This window comes from Serinus canaria, chromosome 6 (genome assembly GCF_022539315.1).
Source record: "Serinus canaria isolate serCan28SL12 chromosome 6, serCan2020, whole genome shotgun sequence".
Taxonomy (NCBI): Eukaryota; Metazoa; Chordata; class Aves; order Passeriformes; family Fringillidae; genus Serinus; species Serinus canaria.
The window spans coordinates 17,110,536-17,131,646 of NC_066320.1; the positions used below are offsets into that span (position 1 = coordinate 17,110,536).

A 21,111-nucleotide genomic window follows, 5' to 3' on the forward strand; every position below is an offset into this window, starting at 1 on the left:
GGTTAGCAATCCCACTGAATGTAGTTGGAAAGACAAATAATAAAAAGGATGGAAAATCTATTTAGTTCTTAAAGTTTTCTTCCTGTAAAAACTGGAAGTCAAGTGTTTAACACAGTTTATAAAAAAAACTAAAATGGCAGGAACTTAAAAATGAGCAAATGAACACCAATGTGTAACTACTGTAGACGCTTAACTGAATTTTGGGGGACCATTTCCCTAATTTAATTATCTTACAGCTGACATTTTGTAGAGATGAGAAAATCTGAGATCTAGATTAAAGTTACACATATTTCTAAATAATTGCAAAGAAATTTGTTTAACTAAGAATTGTAGGAAAGACAAGGAATGTTGTGCATTAAGCTCATGTCAGTATCTCTCTGAGTTATCCTAGAATCCACTATCACTTCATATGTAGCTTGATAGCAGGGTGCAAAGGATATTTTTCAGCTTTCTTTTTTTTTTTTTTCTTTTTTCTGTCTTTGTAGCAAGACAGAATGAAATTATTTTAGCCTTAAGTAAAAAAGGTATGATTCTTTTCCTTGAGCCAGTTGATCTGGGCACTGAGTAGAAGAGTTAATGTACTGCCTTTGTCCTGCTCATCCTCCCCTCTGACCAACACTGAGAGGAGCAGGCATGCTCCTTTCAAGGACCAGGAGTCTTGGGACACCCTGACAGGCTGGGAATGGTTATTTTTGGTACATCTAAATGGTGAAATGGGGAAGAGATTTAATTTGGCTCTTGCAGTTTGAAAAACAGACTCTTCCAACTACTGCTAATTTTTAAAGATGCTTAAATAGGAATGCACACCATTTCCAAAGGAGAAGAGCCTTTTCTGTCTTTAAAGTTGTTCACATGCTCTCAATACTGACAGCTGGGATTTTCTATGAGAAAAAAAGAGATCTGTGATTGGTAACTACACTTCAAAAAACTTACACACTGAACATTTATGTTTGATCACAGGAGAGGAATCCAGAAACCCCAGTGAATTATTGAAGCATTTTGACCACGCACAGAAAGAGCTGGGTTGCACAGAGTGGGGAAAAATGCCAGCATGTTGGAAAGGACTTACTTTGAGCTATGTACAGGGACCCAATCACTGACCACAGAGACTGAAACAAAGCTCCCACTTCTTTCTAGGGTTTTCATTTGGCTAGCTAGCTTTCTTTTCATAAGAACTAGGGCTGTGTTCCTCCACTGGGCTATCTAGAGCTGTGTAGGTGAGCACTGAGCATCTCCTTTGCTTTGATGAGCGCTGTTTCAGCTGGTGTTTCTATGTGAGGAAGGACTCCTTTCCCTTCCCAAGAGGTGCTGTCTGCAGAGATGACTGATCTGGAGGTGGGGATGACAATGTAGAAGTTGGTTTCGTCTACCTGATAGGTCTGTGGGGAATGGCAGCCACCACTGGTCTGCTCCCCAATGATGAGAGCTCTGCTCAGTCTCTTCATTATGTGTACAAACTCTTCAGCAGCCCCAGCTGTCACAGCACTGGTAAGGATTACCAGCCCCTTCTGAGAGCCATACCTCTCCCCTGTAAGGTAGGAAAAAACCCATCAGAAATGAATCCATTTTCAGAGATTTATTTCTATAGTAGAGCAAAGAGAAGCCAAGATAGAGGCTTTGCTCCCTACCTGCTATTAACAACCCAAGAAGTTTGGAAATTTACTTTTTGCCTATGATAGTATTAAAGTACTTTCAACACTAGCCCAGACTATATGCTGTAAAAAAAGCCTATCTCCCTGTGTGGTGCTCTTGTGCCATCAGTTTCTGGTTATGAGCTCCATGAGGAGAGAAGCCAGCTCATGATTACTACTGTTAGCTCTTCTGTAGCTTTGACTTTTACTGGAGCTCCAGATCTCATCAGAGTAACATAATAGACAGGTGAGAAAAATTACAATTTTCACCATTGCAGCAGGAGTAGTCAAAACTCATCCAGAAGCATCTTCAGTTTCACCCTCATCCCTGCTCTAGGAACATGACTGTCATAGAGCTTGGCCTGCAACTGTGCAGGCATTATTTTATGAAATTACAATTATAGTGGTTGCCCACAGCTTTGTTTTAGTTTGTAAATGGATGCTATACATGACCTTTGTCCCAAACCCTTCAACAAATACCCCATTATTATTAGGATCTGAGCCAAATATCTCATTTTCTTACATAAAACAGCTGACAGAAATAAGAAGGGCTTTGAACCTGATTTTCAAAATATCTGAACATTCTTCAGATAATTTTTGATAGTTTAGTTTCCTTGAAAAAGTGACTAGTGGGTAATACCTAGGACTTGATAGCTTGAAAAGTAAACTCTAAAAATGTCAATTTATGAGTAAGAGTATGACATATAATTCTCATGCTAAATTCTAAGAGAGGGGCCCAATAGCATGGTAATTAATTTTCACACCATCTTTTGTCTTCTCATTTCACTATAAACATAATAACCATTAAAATACGCTTTTCACAGTAGATCTGTTTAATACAGGACCAGATCCAGGTCCTTTGAAGTTAATATGAGTCTGCCTGTTCTCTTTGATGGGAACTGGAGAGTGTCCATGGAAATCATATCCCTAAGCACAACCCACCTCTGACTGCCTGGGAAAATAGATGGGCCCTGCAGACTGGGACAAAATTTAACCATTTCAGCAAGAGTCAGGCCAACAACTGCACACACCATTAACTTTTTTGCTGCTGTCTTTGCTTAAGAGGGGGAAATAATTAAACCCCATGTTTCAGGCTTCTCAGCACTCTAACTGCAGCCTATGAGCACTGAAGAGCTCTGTTTCTGCATGTTGCAGCATCCTTTCAGCATCCACAAACTGGGGCAGGGTATGTGTGGGGTGTGTGTGACTCATTGCCAAATGCTTCAGACTCACCCAGATGTACAAAATTTAGTGGTTTTCTTTCTCTTGTCTGGACAAACTTGGGTATTATGGTGTTTTCACCTACTGACGTAGAGGATGACACAGGTAGGTAGTAGGGAAGAATTTATAAAACTGCATGGGAGTATTGGAAGACTCCTTACTACTTTTAAAGTTGCCAAAGTTACAGGTGCTGTGCACAGTATTTGGCTAAACTTCTGGGGACCAATTTACAGACCTCTGTGCCTAGCATACCTCATTTCAAGGAGTGATAAATTGTTTATTTGTAGATGACACTGAGTGACACAGCTGAAATGCACATTTTTTATTTCTACATTCTCTACACAGCTTGAGCTGATCATGGCAGGTGCTTCCACCAGCTAAATTACAGAATTTAATGGCTCACTTTAAAATGACAAGGAAATGAAACATCTGAAACATCTGAAATGAAAAGCTACACTGAAAAGAAATTGTCATTTACCTTTGAGCTGTGGCTGGGTCCATAGCTCCTTTACTGAGTCACTGGGTCTGTCATAAACTTTGTCCAAGAGAATTGGGTGTCCTTCATCAAAGAAATATGAGCATAGGATTGCTATGGGTGTAGTGGAGCCTCCAATATTGTACCTTTTCAAAAATTAAAAATGTTAAGGAAACAAGTGAAAATTTGTGTCAGGCAGTAAATCTCCCTTCCAAGTATTGTTCCTTAATATCAGTCCTGAAAAGGCTTATGGCTACATTTTGATATATTTATAGTCATTCTCCCCTATCAGCATTTGCATGTCTATCAGATAAGGAAAATCTTGTCTAAGAGTGTCAGACTGTTATTGCCCACAACTAACTTCCAAAGCAAACACAAAACTTAAAAGTCTATTTTTTTTCTTGATGTTACCTAGAAGAAATCAGAAAGTAAGCAAGACTCTGGATCTGAAGACAAACATCAGATTCTTGTTATTCTCCTCTGAGTAACCCATTCTGTTCCTGACACAGGCAGCAAGGAGTGAATACCTAAGCCCTAATACATAAAAATAGGTTCCAATTAAAGCAACATATGTTTGTAGAACTGTTGTGTTCTTATTTTTTGCTACACAAAATGAGAAAACTTAATGGTTTTATTGAGGTCATTTGTTTTGTGCCTAAAGGTTGTGTTAGTTGCTTCATTTAGCATGCTCATAATTGAAAACTTTGGTTGCAGTTTAATTGCATAGCAGTCTCTGAAGATTAATTTTACTGAAGAGCTTGTCACTGAAGAACCCCTGCTATGAATACACACAAGTAACTACCAAAATACTTTTGCCTGTCAGTTTTCACTAATACTAGAGCAGATCCAGCTCTAGAAATGCTTGTACTTTACTTACTGATAGTGTGGACTCACTGCTTTCCAGTGATTACTGGAGTACCCAGCACAGGCATTCCAGCAAAAACCTGCTGGAAGATGACTTTATTCAGTTCAATCTATGGCTAAGACTTTTCACCTCCAGAAAAGGATCTGACCATCCAGGAGGCCTCTGTTCTGAAGAGTGAAGTCTTTATTCTTCAGCCTTTGGGAGCTGTATGACTGATAGTGTGACTGGCTGGAAGTTTAAGAGCCATCTCCAGCATGTCCCCGGTGGTGCCGTGCTGCTGGAAGGAAGGTGCTGCTGCTGCTGCTGCTGCTGCCCAGCCCAGCCCAGCCCAGCCCAGCCCAGCCCAGCCCAGCCCAGCCCAGCCCAGCAGAGCCAGCCCAGCCCAGCCCAGCCTGGCTCACACAGGTGCCACCAGGGCTGGAGCTGGCGGCAGGCAGGGCAATGCTGGAATGCTCTTCCCGGGACACTCTTGCAGACAGTGAAACTGCAGTAACTTTAGTCAGTAATAATGACTGAGCAGGTGCCAGAGTTTTAACTTAACTCTTGGATGCTAGTACTCCTTCTTACAGGTGTCATATGTGACCTTAGGGAGGCCTTTTAGTTGATCAGTGTCTCCTGTCAATGCTGTGAGAGTTAAAAAGATGAAGTTCATGACTGGCACAGCTGTTTTGTGAAGGGGGACTTTTAAGGTAAGAGACATTATGCATTATGGTTAATCCCATGCAAAATTGAAATTATCTAAATATGAAGTTCATGAGTGACCCAGCTGTTTCAGGGAGGACAACTTGTAAAATGAGAAACATTATTCATTATGGTTAATCCCATGCAAAATTTAAATAATCAGTCTTAAATTTATATGATTGGCTAACAGAAAATTTCAGAAGATTGTTTTATATTCCTTCAGAGACTGCATCTTTTATGTGCACTCAAAGGACTGAAAATACATTAAATAGAAAAGAATAAACCAAAACCAAACAACACATGAAAAGAGTTATAATGATGCCGTTTGGTACCTGAGATGTGATTTCATCTTTGCTGTTTCAGTGCCCTCAGCCCTGAAATTTTTAGTTTGGGAGAAAACTGGGACAAGAAAGAGTAAAGTCCCAATGCTATCTCAAGCCTAGTGGAAGATGGTGGTGCTTTTGCTGAATTCAAATTCAGTCATGGGTGTGTTATGGTGGTTGCTGCCTTGCCTCTTCTGTGCTCAAACAGTGAGATCTCTTTCTCTGCTCTCATCACTGCTCAGCTTTTCCACCCTTGCTGAAAATCCCACAAGAACATTAAGAAGATTACCAAATATTAAGAGCCCTGTGATAACGATAGATGCAAGTGGTTCTAACATTAAAACCAAGTTCTTACAAAGTCCTTCTTTGGTTTATATTTGTAATGTTCTGGGCTCACACACATTAGCTCTGGACCACAACAAGGGAATGACTTCCCTAAATGTTGTGTAGGAAAGGTACATTTTTATATTAATCTGCTTTGATAGCTGGTGACAAATGGATGACATCTTATGGCTTATAGGATTTGGAGCACTGTTGACACACTGGAGGTTCCGGCAGAATTCTAAGCAGAGAGCAGGTGTACAATGCTGCAGCTTGGCCCAGGAGTGCTGCAGGACTTCCAAGTTCCTCTGTGCACAGGGCCCATTCTGGACAGACCTGATTGCCCAGAATTATTTAGCACTGTAGATATGGCAAGTTAAGTTAAACTCAATTAAAGGCCACAGCCTTAAATGTGGTCTCTCTTTTTGACTGTTGAATCACTTGGCCACTACATGAAGTAAAAGATTTATTTATATATATATGCGGCACATGGAGAGTTAGATTAGAGAAATAAAACACATGTAATGTTCAGAATTGCATTCTGCAAACTATTCCCTAAATTTGCCTATTTAGTTCTCAACATCTCAAGTGATAATAAAATTTATTCTGAGATATACTTCCAGACTGCTATTATTTTCCTTGGCTGTTTTACTTTTCTCATTTAATCCTAGCAATGCTAACCTGTAAACAGGACAGCAAGCCATGTAAAGCTAATTCACTGTTACAAATAAAATAAAAATGCTGCTTTGAAAGAGCTTTGGTTATTTGCCATTCAAAGGTTTACCTCATGTCTATGATTAATGCATCTGTGTGAACAATCTTCTTCCAAACATGCTCTATCATTAGGTCGGACACCTGGGTTAGAAGTTCACTGTCTCCAAACATATCAAATCTCAGATAGCCAATGTTGTTTTCAAATACATTTGTGTGGAATGAAAATTTAATCAAATCTTCAAATACTTCTGGTGGAGGGATCTGAAAGAGTACAGAAAAACAAAACAAATCATTTGCTGGCACTAGCTTGACACAAAATTACGTGGGTCATGTTTAATCCAGATGGGGTATGTGTGAGGAATGTGACCAAGTTTGTAAAACATAATAAATTTTACAATATTTTTGCACACTAAACATAAGTTAGCATTGCCTGATGAATTTTTTGTGCAGTATAGGGTTTATCAATAACACCCAGAATCCAGATCAGGATATAGGATATATCCCAGAGCTCAGTTTATTTTTTTAAAAATACAAGAATTTCCCTGAAGCAAAGAGGCTACAAGAAGAGTCCCAGCCTGCAGCACAGACCCCAGGCCTTCCACCCAAGCCCACATGTTGCCTTTAGGAGCTGTTTCTAAACACGGCACCTGGGACTTTCATAATCTCTTGCTTGGCCTCCTTGGACAAACAGCTGCTGGCTGCAGGTGCAAGTGGCCCCAGCCCTCTTAATAACCCAGTCCCTGTGAGAGTGAGGAGCCTGATGTGCTGGGCATTAGGATACTCATGAAGTAGATATGTTAAATCTCTTAGGTGGTGGCCATGTGCCTGGAGCCTCACGTGTTAGGTTGTGATTTATTTAATTTTGCTTAGCTTATGTCAGTAACCAGCAGACATTTTTTAGTAGCAACATGTAGCCAAATAAGGAAGTTCTCCTAGTAACCCCTGTATGCATTGAGACATAGCCGGCTTCTATTGCTAAACTTCTATTTTGTATGCAGTATCTGAAAATGGAATCGTCTACTTCAGCTTGAGATGAGAGTTTAGAATACATATGACTTATATGACCTTCAGCCATTTGGTCTTTTGCCCTCAGGGTTGTTGTGAAAATGGTGTTATACCTTCTTTTTAATCAGTTACCCTCTGCCATAGCTCATCCCCAGGCAATCCATGTTTTTACACTCAAAAGAACAAGGAGTCAGCAATGAGCCACGTGCTAGAGGTACTCTCTCACTGTCTACAACATGCCACAGAACTGGGCAGGCACCTGGGCTCTCTGCAACTACAGAGAAGTCAAGTAATCTCCTGACCTCTATCTAGTGCTCTGGCCTGGAGCTGTGCTCCTGCCAAAGGCAGGTCTGCCACAGCAGAAAGAGATTTTTCCAAGGTGTGTGAATGCAGCTGTGTTTGACACAGCTCGAGGTTACCTAGGGGGGAAATTATCCACCAGGTGACACTTCATCATTCAGTCCCTGGTGTATGCCAAAGTTATCAAAATTTCAATCATTAATTTAAAAGCCCTGTTGGCCAGTAGCTGCTGACCTGATGATAAGAGGAAACTCTTTTCTGTACTCTTGTTTATCACTCTACCTTGTGAAAATAACCATTGTATCTGGACTGTAAACACATCAGTCCAGCACTGCTGGGTTTGTGATTTCCAATCCACTTCTCAGTGACAGCAGTGATACCTGATCTGCCTAATCACAGTTTTGAAAAATAATCCAGCATGCACTGATTGTTCTGACAGAATTTATGTCCAGTTCAGAGATACTGGTCCCCCCACAGGAGGAAAATAAAAACACCACTCATTAGTAACATCTACAAATAAAACTGATCTCTTAATCTCGGCCACTTGCTAATGATATTTTAACTGAACACACAAATGTCTTATCTCTGTGTCCAGTGATAACTGCTAAATGCACACCCATAAACATTTTAAGAGTAATAGCTGTCTGATAAATTTTTCTTGACTTTTGTTCTTTTACTGTGATGCATCACATTTTTGTTCCATGAGGACTTCAGTTTTGATAAATCTTGAAAATTCATTATAAATTTCAAGGTGGGAAGGTTTGCTCACCCCAGGTCTCATGGGGGGAAATAAATATGCAAGTATCTGAATGAAAGCTCTTCATGGCAGCAAGAAAAGGTATGAAAATGTATCTATTCTTAAAGTTCTAAGACTGGAAATCAGATGAAAAGCACTCAGAATGTAACTTTGGGGTGCCAGGGAAAGTGCCTGAACCTTTCAGCAAAAGAGGTGAGGAGCCAATGACTGATATTAGAGAGTTACTGCCCTGCAAAACTGCAGGTTCATGACACTGGCACGTGGGCCACGTGCTGTGGGTACCTAAGGAGGTAAGTCAGGCTTCAGGAAGGAGCCACATGCTCTCCTTTGGAAGCCAGGGCTCTGTTTGCTGGCCAAGGACAAGCTGGGACAGGATGCAGCTGAAAGTGAGATCTGCTGGTCAGTCAGTGTTTACATACAAATGACTTGTTGGTAAATATAAACCCTCAGGTGCACACTATAAGCAATGTGGCTACACTAAAGGACCTCGTAGCTAACTTCACTTTAAGCCAAGGAAAAATGTTTTTTCATTAACTATATAAAGACCTGCAGTCCTATTCTGCAGACTCCTTTCACAGGTGAGTAAAATGCATGATGTCACACAAAATAGGACATTAGAATACTGTCCTAGGACTTGTGCATGGAGTTTGATCCCTGATTCTGACACAAACCCCAGCCATGGGCAAGCTACTTTTCTAAATGTGCCTCTCTTCCCTCTTTTCTCTCTTTTCATCTCTCCCTTGTTTTGTCTATTTAGACAGAACCTGTTTTTTCATAGCTATTTTTGTGCTGACCGTTGTAAGATAACTGATTTCCACTAAGGATGCTAGTGCTGTCAACTGCTGGCTGTTAAAATATTATCAGCAAATACCCTTGCAATACCATTGCAAACCCTGAGATTGGTTTAAGAGCCATGAGATCAGGAGGGCTGAGTGGCAGGCTTGCACTGTTCTCAGAACATTTGTGTTCCTTGTGTACCCTTACAGGCTGGAATGGTACTGCTCACCAGGCCCCCAGCTCAAGGAATGAGCAGGATCAGCTCTAGCCCTGACAGCTCATTCTCACTTGCTCCCAACAACACACATTTTACTGGGTGATTTCCAGGCAATCCACCCTAGTGCGTCACCAGCCTTACTATTAGAACGAAGTTTTCAAGATCTAGTGTAAACAGTCTAAATTCACCACTTTGTACTGCTTAAGTGCAGTACTTCTTGGCCTATTTACTATGGGCAAGGGAAGAGATTATTCTTTTCATATTTGAAACAGTCTCTTACGTATTTGAAGACTGTTTTCATGTCTCCTCTCAGTTTTCTTCTCTCTGGAATAAACAAGTCAAATATTTTAAACTTATTGAAGGCTACTTTTATTTGTTACTCTCTTTACTCCTGGCCCTCTTTTCTGCTGTATCCGTACTTAAACCCCATCTTTCCAGAAAACCATTGCCCAAAACCTTACATATTATACTCTAGATAAATTTTCTTTAACGCTAAATGTAACAGAAAATCTCATGTCTTCCTGATTATATTTTTCCTTATCCATTCCAGTTTGATGATGATGAGTATTTACTGCAACAGCTTGACCCTACTGACTTGTGCTCAGGTTATGAACTCTGAAGAACCCATTCACATTTTTACAGGACTCCCCCTAAACAAACTACTTTTCTCACAGAATTGTGCAGTGAACAACTATCACCCCAGAAACAAGCAAGCAAACACTGCAAAAGGTGAAGAGCCAATGAAAGTTAAACATGAGACATTTTTCTCTTGCATAAACTTGCATAGTATCTCTGACATTATTGTGGTTATATTGATATAAATCAACATAATATTGGCCCAAAACAATTTTTTTTCCCACTTGTTAGCAATAGATGTAGGAATTTGGTTATTTATTTATCTTGACATTTGGAGGTTGACCATTTTGATTTCACTCATTAATGAAGGGATATGAACAAACTGTACTTCTTTTTGTTGCAGTATTTCTAACTATTGCCTCCTTCAGCAAGTGCAATACTCTCCTATATATAGATATTATTAATCTGGAAACAGAAGGACTTGAAATGCAAGAAAAATCTCTCTTTACAAAGGATTAGTTTTTGCCTTTTATTTTGATCATCATTTTCAGCTGCTTATCTAAAATGTCGTCACAAAAATTCTCTTAGGTGTAAAGACTGCACTAAAAGTATTTGATCATTAAGAAGTACCAAAATAATTACTCAGGGAGACTCCTCATCACTTAAAATGGACATAACACTTATGCCAAAATCAGGGAGCAGTTCTTCCTTAGGTAGACAGTCACAAACACATATGTTTTAGTATGTAGAGGAAGGTTTGACTATAGAGGTAGAGACAGAGAAGAATAAGAAGCAAGGATTATTAAACTGGAGCTCAAGAAGTTTACAGAGCTCTGCCTTATAAGCAAAATGTTATTTCCTGGATCACAAAAAATATAGACAAAATGTGCCTCAAGGAAGTCTGACTTTGCAAAGTGGCATTTATGCAGCTGACAGCTTTGACTAGCAGTGACCTTGCTGCTGCTTAGAGGAGACATATTCACTCCTCTGTAGTATTCTTCAGCAGCTATTCTAGTGCAGCAGATGCAAAGGTCTGCATGCATTTCACTTGTCTGTCTCCTATGTCCCGTCCCATCCTTCCTGTAGTTATTCATCATCACTGTGTTAATTGTGTTGGATCTGCTTCACCATCAAGGTCATTAACAGTAAAATTCTACTGTCAAGGGAGAGGGGGGCTTGGAAGATAGGTAGCACAAGAAAAAAATCAGCTTTTAGGTTTTTAAGGAATAATGAGATATAGATCAAGAGAGCCCCTATGTCCATGTATTGGGCTGCTGAATTTAATTTTTATTTTTTTTAATTTACAAACGGAGGTAGTGCCATCATATATGCTTCACTCTACTCTAAAGGTATTTGCTCTCTGGGGTATACTGAAATGTTCTACAGAAAACATCCCTCTTATTGCTGCAAAACCAAAACAGGAGATGAAGGTACTCTGGCTGCCCAGGGCTCTGTGGAATGGGTGAATTTTCTTTTACCTCCATCTCAAGGAAAATCCTTTAATGACTTCAGGTCTTCATTAAAATCTTAATACTCTCTTGCCTGACTCCTGATTTCCTCCAGCAGTATGAGGGAATGCTTCTGCCTCTGGAAACCATTTTAGTCTCATAAGAGATGTGATTCTCTGCTCTTTATACATTATTTCTCCTTGGAGAAATCTCACATTTGTCCTAATTTTTATCTACACTGATGTGATTTCCTTCTTATGGATGTGTCCCTGACCTCTCCCAATCATTTTGCTTGACAAAGAAATATGGTAAAACAGAGGCATTGAGGAACATAATGACATTTCTTCACTAGCTCCATCAGGATCAGAATTTTATGTCATGTGACTAATAAGATACTTGTCCTCTACATCATATTCTTGATGTTCAAGTAAGGTCTGAACAAGTAAAAAAACACCAATAGTATTCATTAACAACCTTCAATGAACACAGTGGCTAATTTAGAAGATTTTTCCATTCTGTAGAATGAGGAGAAATTATGATGTGTAGCTACTGGTATGCTGATAATAATTGAGCAGGGAACTATGCTTTTACTCTAGTCAAAAGCACTGAAATAACTTTAGAGAGAAGTTTTCTTCACACAACCAAGTTAGGAGGAAGAGTGCTGGAATAGAAAACTCCTTTAATTAATTATTTCCATTTGATCTTAGAAACAAGAATGGGGCCAGCATCTCTTGGTTAACAAAATTGAAAAAAGAAATATCCATCCCTGGCAATGCTTAGACTTTGTCCTTTACCTTAGCATTTGTGATAATACCACAAAGGTCATGGCCACTTTAAATCATGCATGCCAAAAATTTCAGAGTGTGGAAGTCCATGGATTTCCTCCCCCAGGAAACATTTAATAGTTACCTGACACTTGGTCTACTCTGGTTCATTGCAAAGGCAAATGCATTCTCTTCAAAAGTAATTTTATGAGTCCCTGGAGAAAATACGTCTCTGATAGCCATAGTAGTGCAGTAGCCAGAAAGCAGCTAACTCCATCCAAGAAAGGGATCAGGTTATCCTAACCCTCTATTTAATTTGAAGATGGAATTTTAACAAGTGCTCCTGGGAGCTCCCTCCAGCACAACAATGAACAAGAACGATTGCCAAGGCAGACCAGTGTATAAACACTCGGGCTCAGAACAAAGCACAGACTGTTATGCAAACCACACAGCAAGGGCAAAAGTAGATTATTAAAAATCAATTTCTCCCTGGGGTCACCTAACTTCCACCCAGATACTTCTTCCACAATACTTCTAGGTCACTGGGAAACTGTCTGATGCTGAGCATGAGATACAATTAGAACAACTTTCCACCGCCACTACCAAAGGAGTTGCTGATTATTCAGGTTTGGGCTAGAAAAAAGATAAGGCATCTGACTTAAGCTCCCATTCCAGCTGCCATCTCTATAGCTGAGTGTGAGAGAGCTGTACCTGTTTGGGCATGAACCCTGGGATGCTGTCCTTGGCATGTTCAGGGATGTAGAGTAATTTCAGGTGTTCATCATCAGAAAGAGCTTCTAAGATGGCAGTCACCTTCCCAGCAAGTTCTTCCTCTGTATTGATCCTTTTATAATTGCCTTTGTTGATGTTCTTTGTGAGGTTGGATGCTATAACAGTCCCAATGTCCACAAAGGCATAATTATCTGCTACAAGCTTGCCTACAGCTTGCAGTATCTGCGGCACCTGGGCACGCAGGTTGGCAATGTGCTGAGCTACAGCCATGGCTTCACTGGCCTGGATGCTGATGTGTGGCTCCACCCCAGACACACTCCATACTTTTCCAGTGACTGGGCTGAGCACCACTTGGCTGGGGATGGAGGCATACAGGGAACTGTTACCGACACGATAAATGCCCACCGAGAGGGATCCACCGACTGTGGGCTCACCGACAACTGTGGCCCGGTGTAGATCCTTCATAGAGCGCGTGAAAGCTTCAGCTGCTGAGCCACTCATATGGCTTGTTAGGATGTAGATGTCCTTGAGGGAGCCGTATCTCTTGCCAGTGAGCTGTGGGAGAGTCCACACCTCTGTGCTGCGGGAGGTACTACGATCAAAGACAGTGTAGAGATGTTTCCGAGGCTCAGGATCAAAGAAGTAGGAACAAAGTATTGGGATGGCAGTGGAGTAGCCACCTGTGTTGTACCTCATGTCAATAATCATGGCATCCGTGTCCACCAGCTTGTTCCATACCATCTGCAACAGCTGTGGCCCGATGGCCTTCACTGTCTCTGCCTCAGCCATCATATCAAAGCGAAGGTAACCCAGGTTCCCTGGCAATACCTCAATTTTGAAGAGTGCCTCAATGATGTAGCTCAGCTCTTCAGGGCTGGGAATCACATTGGGAAGCTGTTCTTCTGGTGTTGGTTCCACATGGCTGTGGAAGACGTGAAGCCGATGGTCTCCGGAGGCCTCCTGCAAGTCACTGGTGAGCTGGGAAGCCAAAGTCTCGGGGTCTATAGCTGATCTATAACCTCCTTGGGCCCGTTTGGTGCTGAGCATAGCGCTGGCCTTGGCAGCCACTTCTGGAATGGCGTAGTGAGCCTCTAGGAGTTGCCCGGTACCCTCCAGAAGTACTCCCATGTTCTTGTGGAAGGCTAGCACTTCTTCAGCCTTCTCCAGTGCATCCTCAGCCAACACTATGGCATCAGGAACAACTCCTCCACCCATCCAGCTTTCCCCATGGTTGTCAATGAAGGTGATAACAGGAACTGTGATAGTCAGGCCACGGTTTATTCCCGGGCCAGGCTGCAGCAGAGGGAAGGTACGGGTGTGTGAGAGGCTTCCTGCTGTGATCTCACCAATCAGTGTGGCACGGCCCAGGGACTGCATGAGGTAAGCAAACTCCTCAGCAGCTGTAGCAGTGTGGTGGCTGGTGAGCAGGTAGATGCCACGCTTAGCCCCATAGGACTGGCCCAGCAATTCTGCCTGGCTGTTGTGCTCCTGGGTACGGTTGGTGCGTCTGTCGTACGTTGTGAAGAGATGGACAGGACCAGCAGCAGGGTCTTGAAAATAGGAGAGTAGCACAGGCACAGCAGAGGAGGAAGGGCCTCCAAGGTTGTACCGTAGGTCCATGATCAAGTTCTCTGTATTTTGAAGGGGTTCCCACACTTTGTGTACAATGTAAGGCCCTAGCTTTGCAAGCACAGAGGCATCTGCAAATTCATCAAAGCGCATGTAGCCAATATTGCCTGGCAACACTGACACCTTGAAGACGGTATCCACCAAGGCATGCAGCAGCTGCTCATTGTCAGGTAAGTCAGCTGCCATTCCAACTGGCCTCTCAGCTGGGGGATCAGCAGCTTCACCTGGCATCATGACTCGGACCATCAGGCGGGGGTCGTCAGATAAGGCCTGCAGCTCAGTGTTGAGTTTGGTGGCCAAGTCCTCGGATGACTGCACAGAAGAGAAGTCGGAGGCCGCGAGGCGCCGCAGTAGTGCAGGCACTCTCTCCACCAAGCTGTAATAGTCCTTTAATATGTTTTTGAGGTGGCTAATGGTGCCAGGCACTGCTCTGCGCACTGCCAGGATGTCCAAGGATTTCTGTAAGGCTTGCTCTGCCTCAGAAGCCACACATGGCATCACCCCACTTACTTCCCAGCTCTGTCCACCCCCACTCAAGGGGCTCACAGATCGTGACACAGGAACCATCATATAGAAATTGGAAGGACCAATACGCAGCTTCTGTATGTCCAGTGAGCCCCCAGCAGTCTTCTCTCCAACAGTGATAGCTCTGTTCATGTGCTTGAGGATGTAAGCCACATCTTCAGCCACTCCTGTGGTGTGATGGCTGATCAGAACAATGACATCCTTGTCTTTGCTGTACCTCTCTCCCAACACCTTCGGCAGTGTCCATATCTCTGTGGTGGTGTTGGAGGGACGATTGTATACAGTCTCAACATGCAGTCTCTTGTCTTGTTCATGTAAGTACGAGATGATGAAGGGGAGGCCAGAAATCTGTCCCCCAGTGCTGTGACGAAGATCTATCACCAGGGCAGATGTCTCTATCAGTGTCTTCCAGACCTTGTCCACCAGAAAAGCTCCAACTTTCTGCACAACCTCCTCTCCTATGATATAATCAATCCTCAGGTAGCCAACATTGCCCTCCAGCTTGTCATACATGATCACATGCTCAATAAGACTCAGGAGTTGCTCACGGGTAGGGGAACCCTCAGCTTCTTGTTTGGGAACTGCATGTGGCTCGTAGGAAATCACCAGTCTTGGGTCATTCAGAGCACCCTGCACTCCAGCTGTCAGGACGCTGGCCAGCAGATTTGGATCTGAGATGTCCAGGATCTCTCCGCTCTTGATTGCTTGTTCAATGGCTTCTTGCATTCCCACTAGGTTTTCAGGATAGCAGTAATTGTCCAGAAGGACTTTAGCCATGTCCAGCACTAGAGTTGGCTGAAAGATTTCCTCAGCAAGTATGCTGCATATGATCAGTGCTGAAAACAGCAAGAAATGAGTCCTGATCATTTTGTCTTTGTATGGAATAGAAAAGAAGTCAGAAGCTCTTATCGATCAAGATGAACATAGCTCCCCAAGGACTCTGAATCACACTGAAATCCCTGTGTTGAATCCAGGTGCACTGAACAGATCTCTTATCTGCATTAAACCCTTAATCTCATTAAAATGTAGTGCATCATCCAAAGTGCACCAATAGATGAAGTTCAGCTCCTTACTACTTCACAGGCCTCTTATGAAACAGTAATGAACTTCAATCATCAAGGAAGGTCTTTCTAGCAGTAAATTGTTTCCAAAACTTAGTGCATTGCCTGTTGCATACTGGTCCTGGGTTATCCTGAAAGGGGGTGGCTTAAATGCAATACTGATTTTTACCACATTTAGAACAGCAATGATCCTGCCTTTTACCATTATTTATGAAGAGCTTATACCAGGAGATTCTTCACTGACTAAGTTGTATCAATATTTAATATTCTTTCAACAGTTGTTGACAATACATTGTCTTTGGTGTTTTTTAGTCTGAGCTGCAAAGGACTGTTCATACATTCTATGACTAAGGGCTCCAAACAAGGAACTCCAGACATTTAACACAGCTCATAAAATCCAAGGTAATGACAGCCTTTTAATTTCTGTGCTGAGAATTGCCAGCATTTTAAACAGGACTTTGAAACACATTTGCCTCAACATAATACAGCTAAATCTGAGATGACTTTAATCTTCACAATTTGCACTCAATTAGGATTTACTTGTAATACCGTTGGGTAACATATGGTCATGTCTGATGACAGCTCCCAGCCAATAGACTTCAGGCTCAACATACCAAAATAGAATGTGGGGGGTTGTTTTCTTCTGCTCACAATGTATTTGAGACCCTATTGTATTAAGAGTTTGAAAGAGGATCAGAATATGCAGGACGCAGGCTGTACCCATTCTGAGCTCCAGTATGACATGCCAAAGATATACAAGAACAGCTTCCTGGCTTCAAGTCTGAAGTGAATTGCTACCCCAGCCACTCTGTTTGCTGGAGGTAGCCACAAGAATAGACTCTGAAATGTGGGAAGAGCATGTTCTTGTACTCCTGTCAACTCCTAGCAAATGTTGCTACATATGCATGCATGTGGAGGGAAGAGTCCAAAGATGGTCTGTGCCTGTCTGGGTGCACTCTGTTGGTGTGTGTGAGTGTCCTGAATGAAGCTTGCCACTCACAACTTTCAACTTACTGTGCAAAGGGTGTTACAGATGTTAGATACAAGGTGCTAACAGTCACCTCATCTTACTCAGAATGTAACAGACATAGATGAATTGACATGAAGACAAGAGTCAGAAAGGAGACAAGAACAGAACAGCAATTGGATATTTTTAATCAGTGTGGCAGATATCAGCTGTGCCTTCAGTACCTAAATGAGGTCTATCTATCACTGCTAAACTCTTTACATGACAATTTTTTCCATAGCATTTAAGGAAGTATTTCCACTTATGATCAATATTCTTCTCCAGTGAGGCCTTATATAGAGGTTAAAAGTCACAAAATGGCACTTTCCTGCCTGTGATTGTTATATAATAGTGAGATTATGAAAAAAACCTTTTCTCTATTTTCCTGACATTTATTTTGCCTTTTATCACAGTCTCTAAAGATTTTCATATCAGAAGTGCTGGAAACGGTAGCTGAGCTTCTTATGAAGCAGAGATACTGAGAAATATGTCCGGTATTGTGATTAGATAAGGCAAAACCCCACAGCTCAATTTATCTCTCAAGTTATGCACATTCATTCCCATGTACTTTATTGCTGCCACATTTGAAGAAAATGTAAATGTAAACTTAAGGCTTTTTTCCAACATGCAAAATTTAAAATGCTAGAACAGCGGAAAAAACTATTTTTCCTCACTGGATCTGTTCAGTAATCTATTTCTATTGAAATTCAATATGAATATTCAGTATGGATTTCTGAATTCAATGTGATATGTAACTTTCACTGCTACCCTGGTAATTCTTTACAGATGGTGTTAGAAGGTAAGAATCCTTTCTGTGTGGTGTGAATTCCTTAAGATTTGGAGAATGACTATTTGCTTACTCATTTTGAGGCCTATATAGCTTAAATTTTTATCAAATATGGTATTTAATGCAAATCTGTTCATTGAACTCTGAATAACCAGATCCAAAATGTAACTCTACCATCTATTCTTATTTATAATATAACTCAAGCCAAAGTCTTATTTTGATTTTAGTTTTGAGCAGAACTAAATAGCTAAGGCTTAGTTTTAGCTTTTATAACTCATAAAACTTTATGATCCTTTAAAATCTGTCCACAAGTATTTCATTTTCTGACTTCCTGTGGGTATGAATTTCCCACATACTCTGAAAAGAGGTATTTTTTATCTGTCCCAGACTAGTCTGCATGCAGAGTCTGCATTACTGAGATCACATGCTAAAAATCATCCATAGGCACAAGACTAAATGTTTTGTTGTACAGTATTTGCATTCTATATTCTGCTCCAGTATTACCCATTTCTGGGGTGCAGCTGATCCCACCATTCCCTCATCAGACTCATGTAGATATTTGGTCACTGACAAGCCGCAGTAGCAGGAGGCTCATCTGAAGGTGGCAGCAAGAACACCTTTTTCACTGGCAGAGATGCCAACGGGATAAAGGCGAAAGTTGGAACAGAACAACTTTTGGTTTTAGCAAAGCCTTTAATACAGCCATTTTTAAAATTATATGTATGAATAAGAATTAATTTAAAGGTGATAGCTGGCTTCCAAATACTGAGAGGCAGAATTTATTAGCTCAAGCGCAGGACTATGCTAATGAAATATTTAATGCTTCCAGGACTTCAATAAGTATTTCTAGACAAACCTTCACTGCCTTTTATAGATGTACAAGTCTGGGTCAGTACTACTTCATAGCTGTCTGTGACAGGCATGACTGGATTACATAGGTATGGTCTAAGACTGTCTATTATGTTCCGTTCTTGTACTGTTTGGTACAAAGGAAAACTTGTTCCTTAGTAGGCTTTCTGGGCCCCTGAGAAAAAAAAAAGAATTAATAATACTACCCTTGAATTCCTTTCTAATTTCTACACCAAAAGGAGAAATGTTAGATTTTTATCCTAAGGTTTTTCAGTTTTTATGCCATACAAACCTGTATAGACTAAAATTGAAGTTGGAAGTTTTGTTTCACATTATTTTAATATTAAAATATTTCTATTTCATGAAAACGAAAATAGTATTCCGAGTTGCTTAACGATTACATTTGTAATAAGAAAAACTTAAATCCAAAATGTGTTAGATTTTGATTTTTTGTGAATATTCCCTTCCCTTCCCTTCCCTTCCCTTCCCTTCCCTTCCCTGCCCTTCCCTTCCCTTCCCTTCCCTTCCCTTCCCTTCCCTGGTCCCTTCCCTGTCCCTGCACTTCCCTTCCCTTCCCGTCCCTTCCCTTCCCTTCCCTTCCCTTCCTTCCCTTCCCTTCCCTTCCCTTCCCTTCCCTTCCCTTCCCTTCCCTTCCCTTCCCTTCCCTTCCTTCCCTTCCCTTCCCTTCCCTTCCCTTCCCTTCCCTTCCCTTCCCTTCCCTTCCCTTCCCTTCCCTTCCCTTCCCTTCCCTTCCCTTCCCTTCCCTTCCCTTCCCTTCCCTTCCCTTCCCTTCCCTTCCCTTCCCTTCCCTTCCCTTCCCTTCCCCCCTATTTTTACAGTGATCAAGAAAAGGAAAAAAAGAGGATGAGAAGATGATTTATATTTTTAAAGTAAGATTGAGTGAGGGTAGAAAAAGTGTATTCCTATATTGAAATCTCTCTAATTTCAGCCAGGAGCAGATAGAGAGTCACCACAGTTTATGAAGCACAGCTGTGACAAACTCACATTGAATAGTTCCATTGAACAGATGAACTACTATATTCTAGATAAGTAGAAGATTCAGGAGGTCATCAAGAAAATGCATTTCAAATATGCAGCCTGACCTCGTTCAGAACCATACTTTTGAACGTGCAGTCTCCGAAGAATTGGTATATTATGTGTTTATATATTATGCATTATATTTTCTGTATTCTCTACATCCTACATTTTGGATAGATTTACATGTTCAGTACACCAAGCAGAGTTAGCCAATCATAAATACTGGATATTAAGTACTCTATCAAGCCCTCCTATCCTGGGGTTAGGGTTATATTTGAAGCAGTAAGAGGTCCAGTCACCCACAGCAGGTTTGTTTGGTGGCCATCATGGATGGCTGCCCCCAAACCGATCTGATCCCGCAGGTGGTTCTGCCCCCAAACCGATCCTGCAGATGGTTCTGCCCCCAAACTGATCCAATTCCTGCAGATGATTCTGCTCCCAAACCAATCCCATTCACACAGGTCGTTCTGCTCCCAGACTGATCCCATTCCCTCAGATGGTTCTGCCTGCAAACCAATCCCATTACCTCAGATGGTTCTGCTCCCAAACCGATCTGATTCCTGCAGAGGGTACTGCTGAGGGCCTGAGGCCCTGCTGGCTCCTCCTGGCACTGCTGCCCCCATGCTGATGTTTGGCCCCTTGAGCTGCGCAGCTGTGACATCAGCCTAGTGTTTATGGTAAATGAACAAATTTTCATTCTAACTGTGCATCTGCTGGACACTGCACAAGCCCCAGCCTGCTCCTCAGTAACAGCAAGCTGCTGGTCAACATTCACAATCCAGTCATGAGGGAGGGCTTTCTCAGGGTCCAGTGTGGCCCAGCTTGAAGCAGGGGCAAGATGCTTACCTGTTCTTCACAGCCTGTGGACTCTCTAGAGCCATCATGACCACTTGGCTGACTTGTTGCATCCCAAAGCATTTGAAACCTGAGCGATCTCAAACAATTATTTAAAATTAAATGTGCAAAACTACATAAATCAAGCTGCTAAATGTAAAGCCAAACATCAATTTGACACGCACTTCAGCCATGCTGAAGGTAGCAGCAGCTGTAGTCACTACTGGGCTCCCATTTCATCTTGACCCTGTTCGTTACCCTGTGGAAAGATTCATGTTTCATTTTCCTACCATGCCAAACAAAATGTTAAGCCAGTGGGCATATGATTGTTAAAGCTGGCTGGAAACACAATTGATTTTTTTCATTGAATATAAAAGCAACTTCTAGTCCAGTTTTGTGATGGGATCTGTAGGTCTTCTCTGGAATTCTGAGAGCATAGCTAGGAACTGAGGTTTTGAGCCAAAAATGGTTTGGGGTATTTTTTTTCCCATCCAAAGAAGGGAAATAAAGATTGATGTTTGACTTCAGAATGTGACGCCTCCTCCCCCCCCCCCCCACCCTCCCTTGATTCTTGA

The 21,111-nt window shown here is 41.7% G+C and overlaps 1 protein-coding gene across 1 annotated transcript; it reads right to left on the minus strand.

The window, feature by feature from the left end:
* Positions 1–1,199: 1,199 nt before the first annotated feature.
* Positions 1,200–15,828, minus strand: RBP3 (retinol binding protein 3). Its single transcript, XM_009087696.4, has 4 exons — positions 12,787–15,828; positions 6,302–6,492; positions 3,331–3,473; positions 1,200–1,528 (listed from the first exon to the last, which is right to left on the minus strand). The coding sequence occupies exons 1-4, from the start codon at positions 15,826–15,828 to the stop codon at positions 1,200–1,202; spliced, it is 3,705 nt and encodes a 1,234-aa protein (XP_009085944.1).
* Positions 15,829–21,111: the final 5,283 nt, after the last annotated feature.

Coding starts and splice junctions, on each gene's coding strand:
- RBP3 (XM_009087696.4), bottom strand. CDS start 15,828: ATGATCAGGACTCATTTCTTGCTGTTTTCAGCACTGATCATATGCAGC. Junction 6,493..12,786: donor CAGGGTTCATGCCCAAACAG/GTACAGCTCTCT, acceptor GTACTCTTTCAG/ATCCCTCCACCAGAAGTATT. Junction 1,529..3,330: donor GACCCAGCCACAGCTCAAAG/GTAAATGACAAT, acceptor CCTACCTTACAG/GGGAGAGGTATGGCTCTCAG.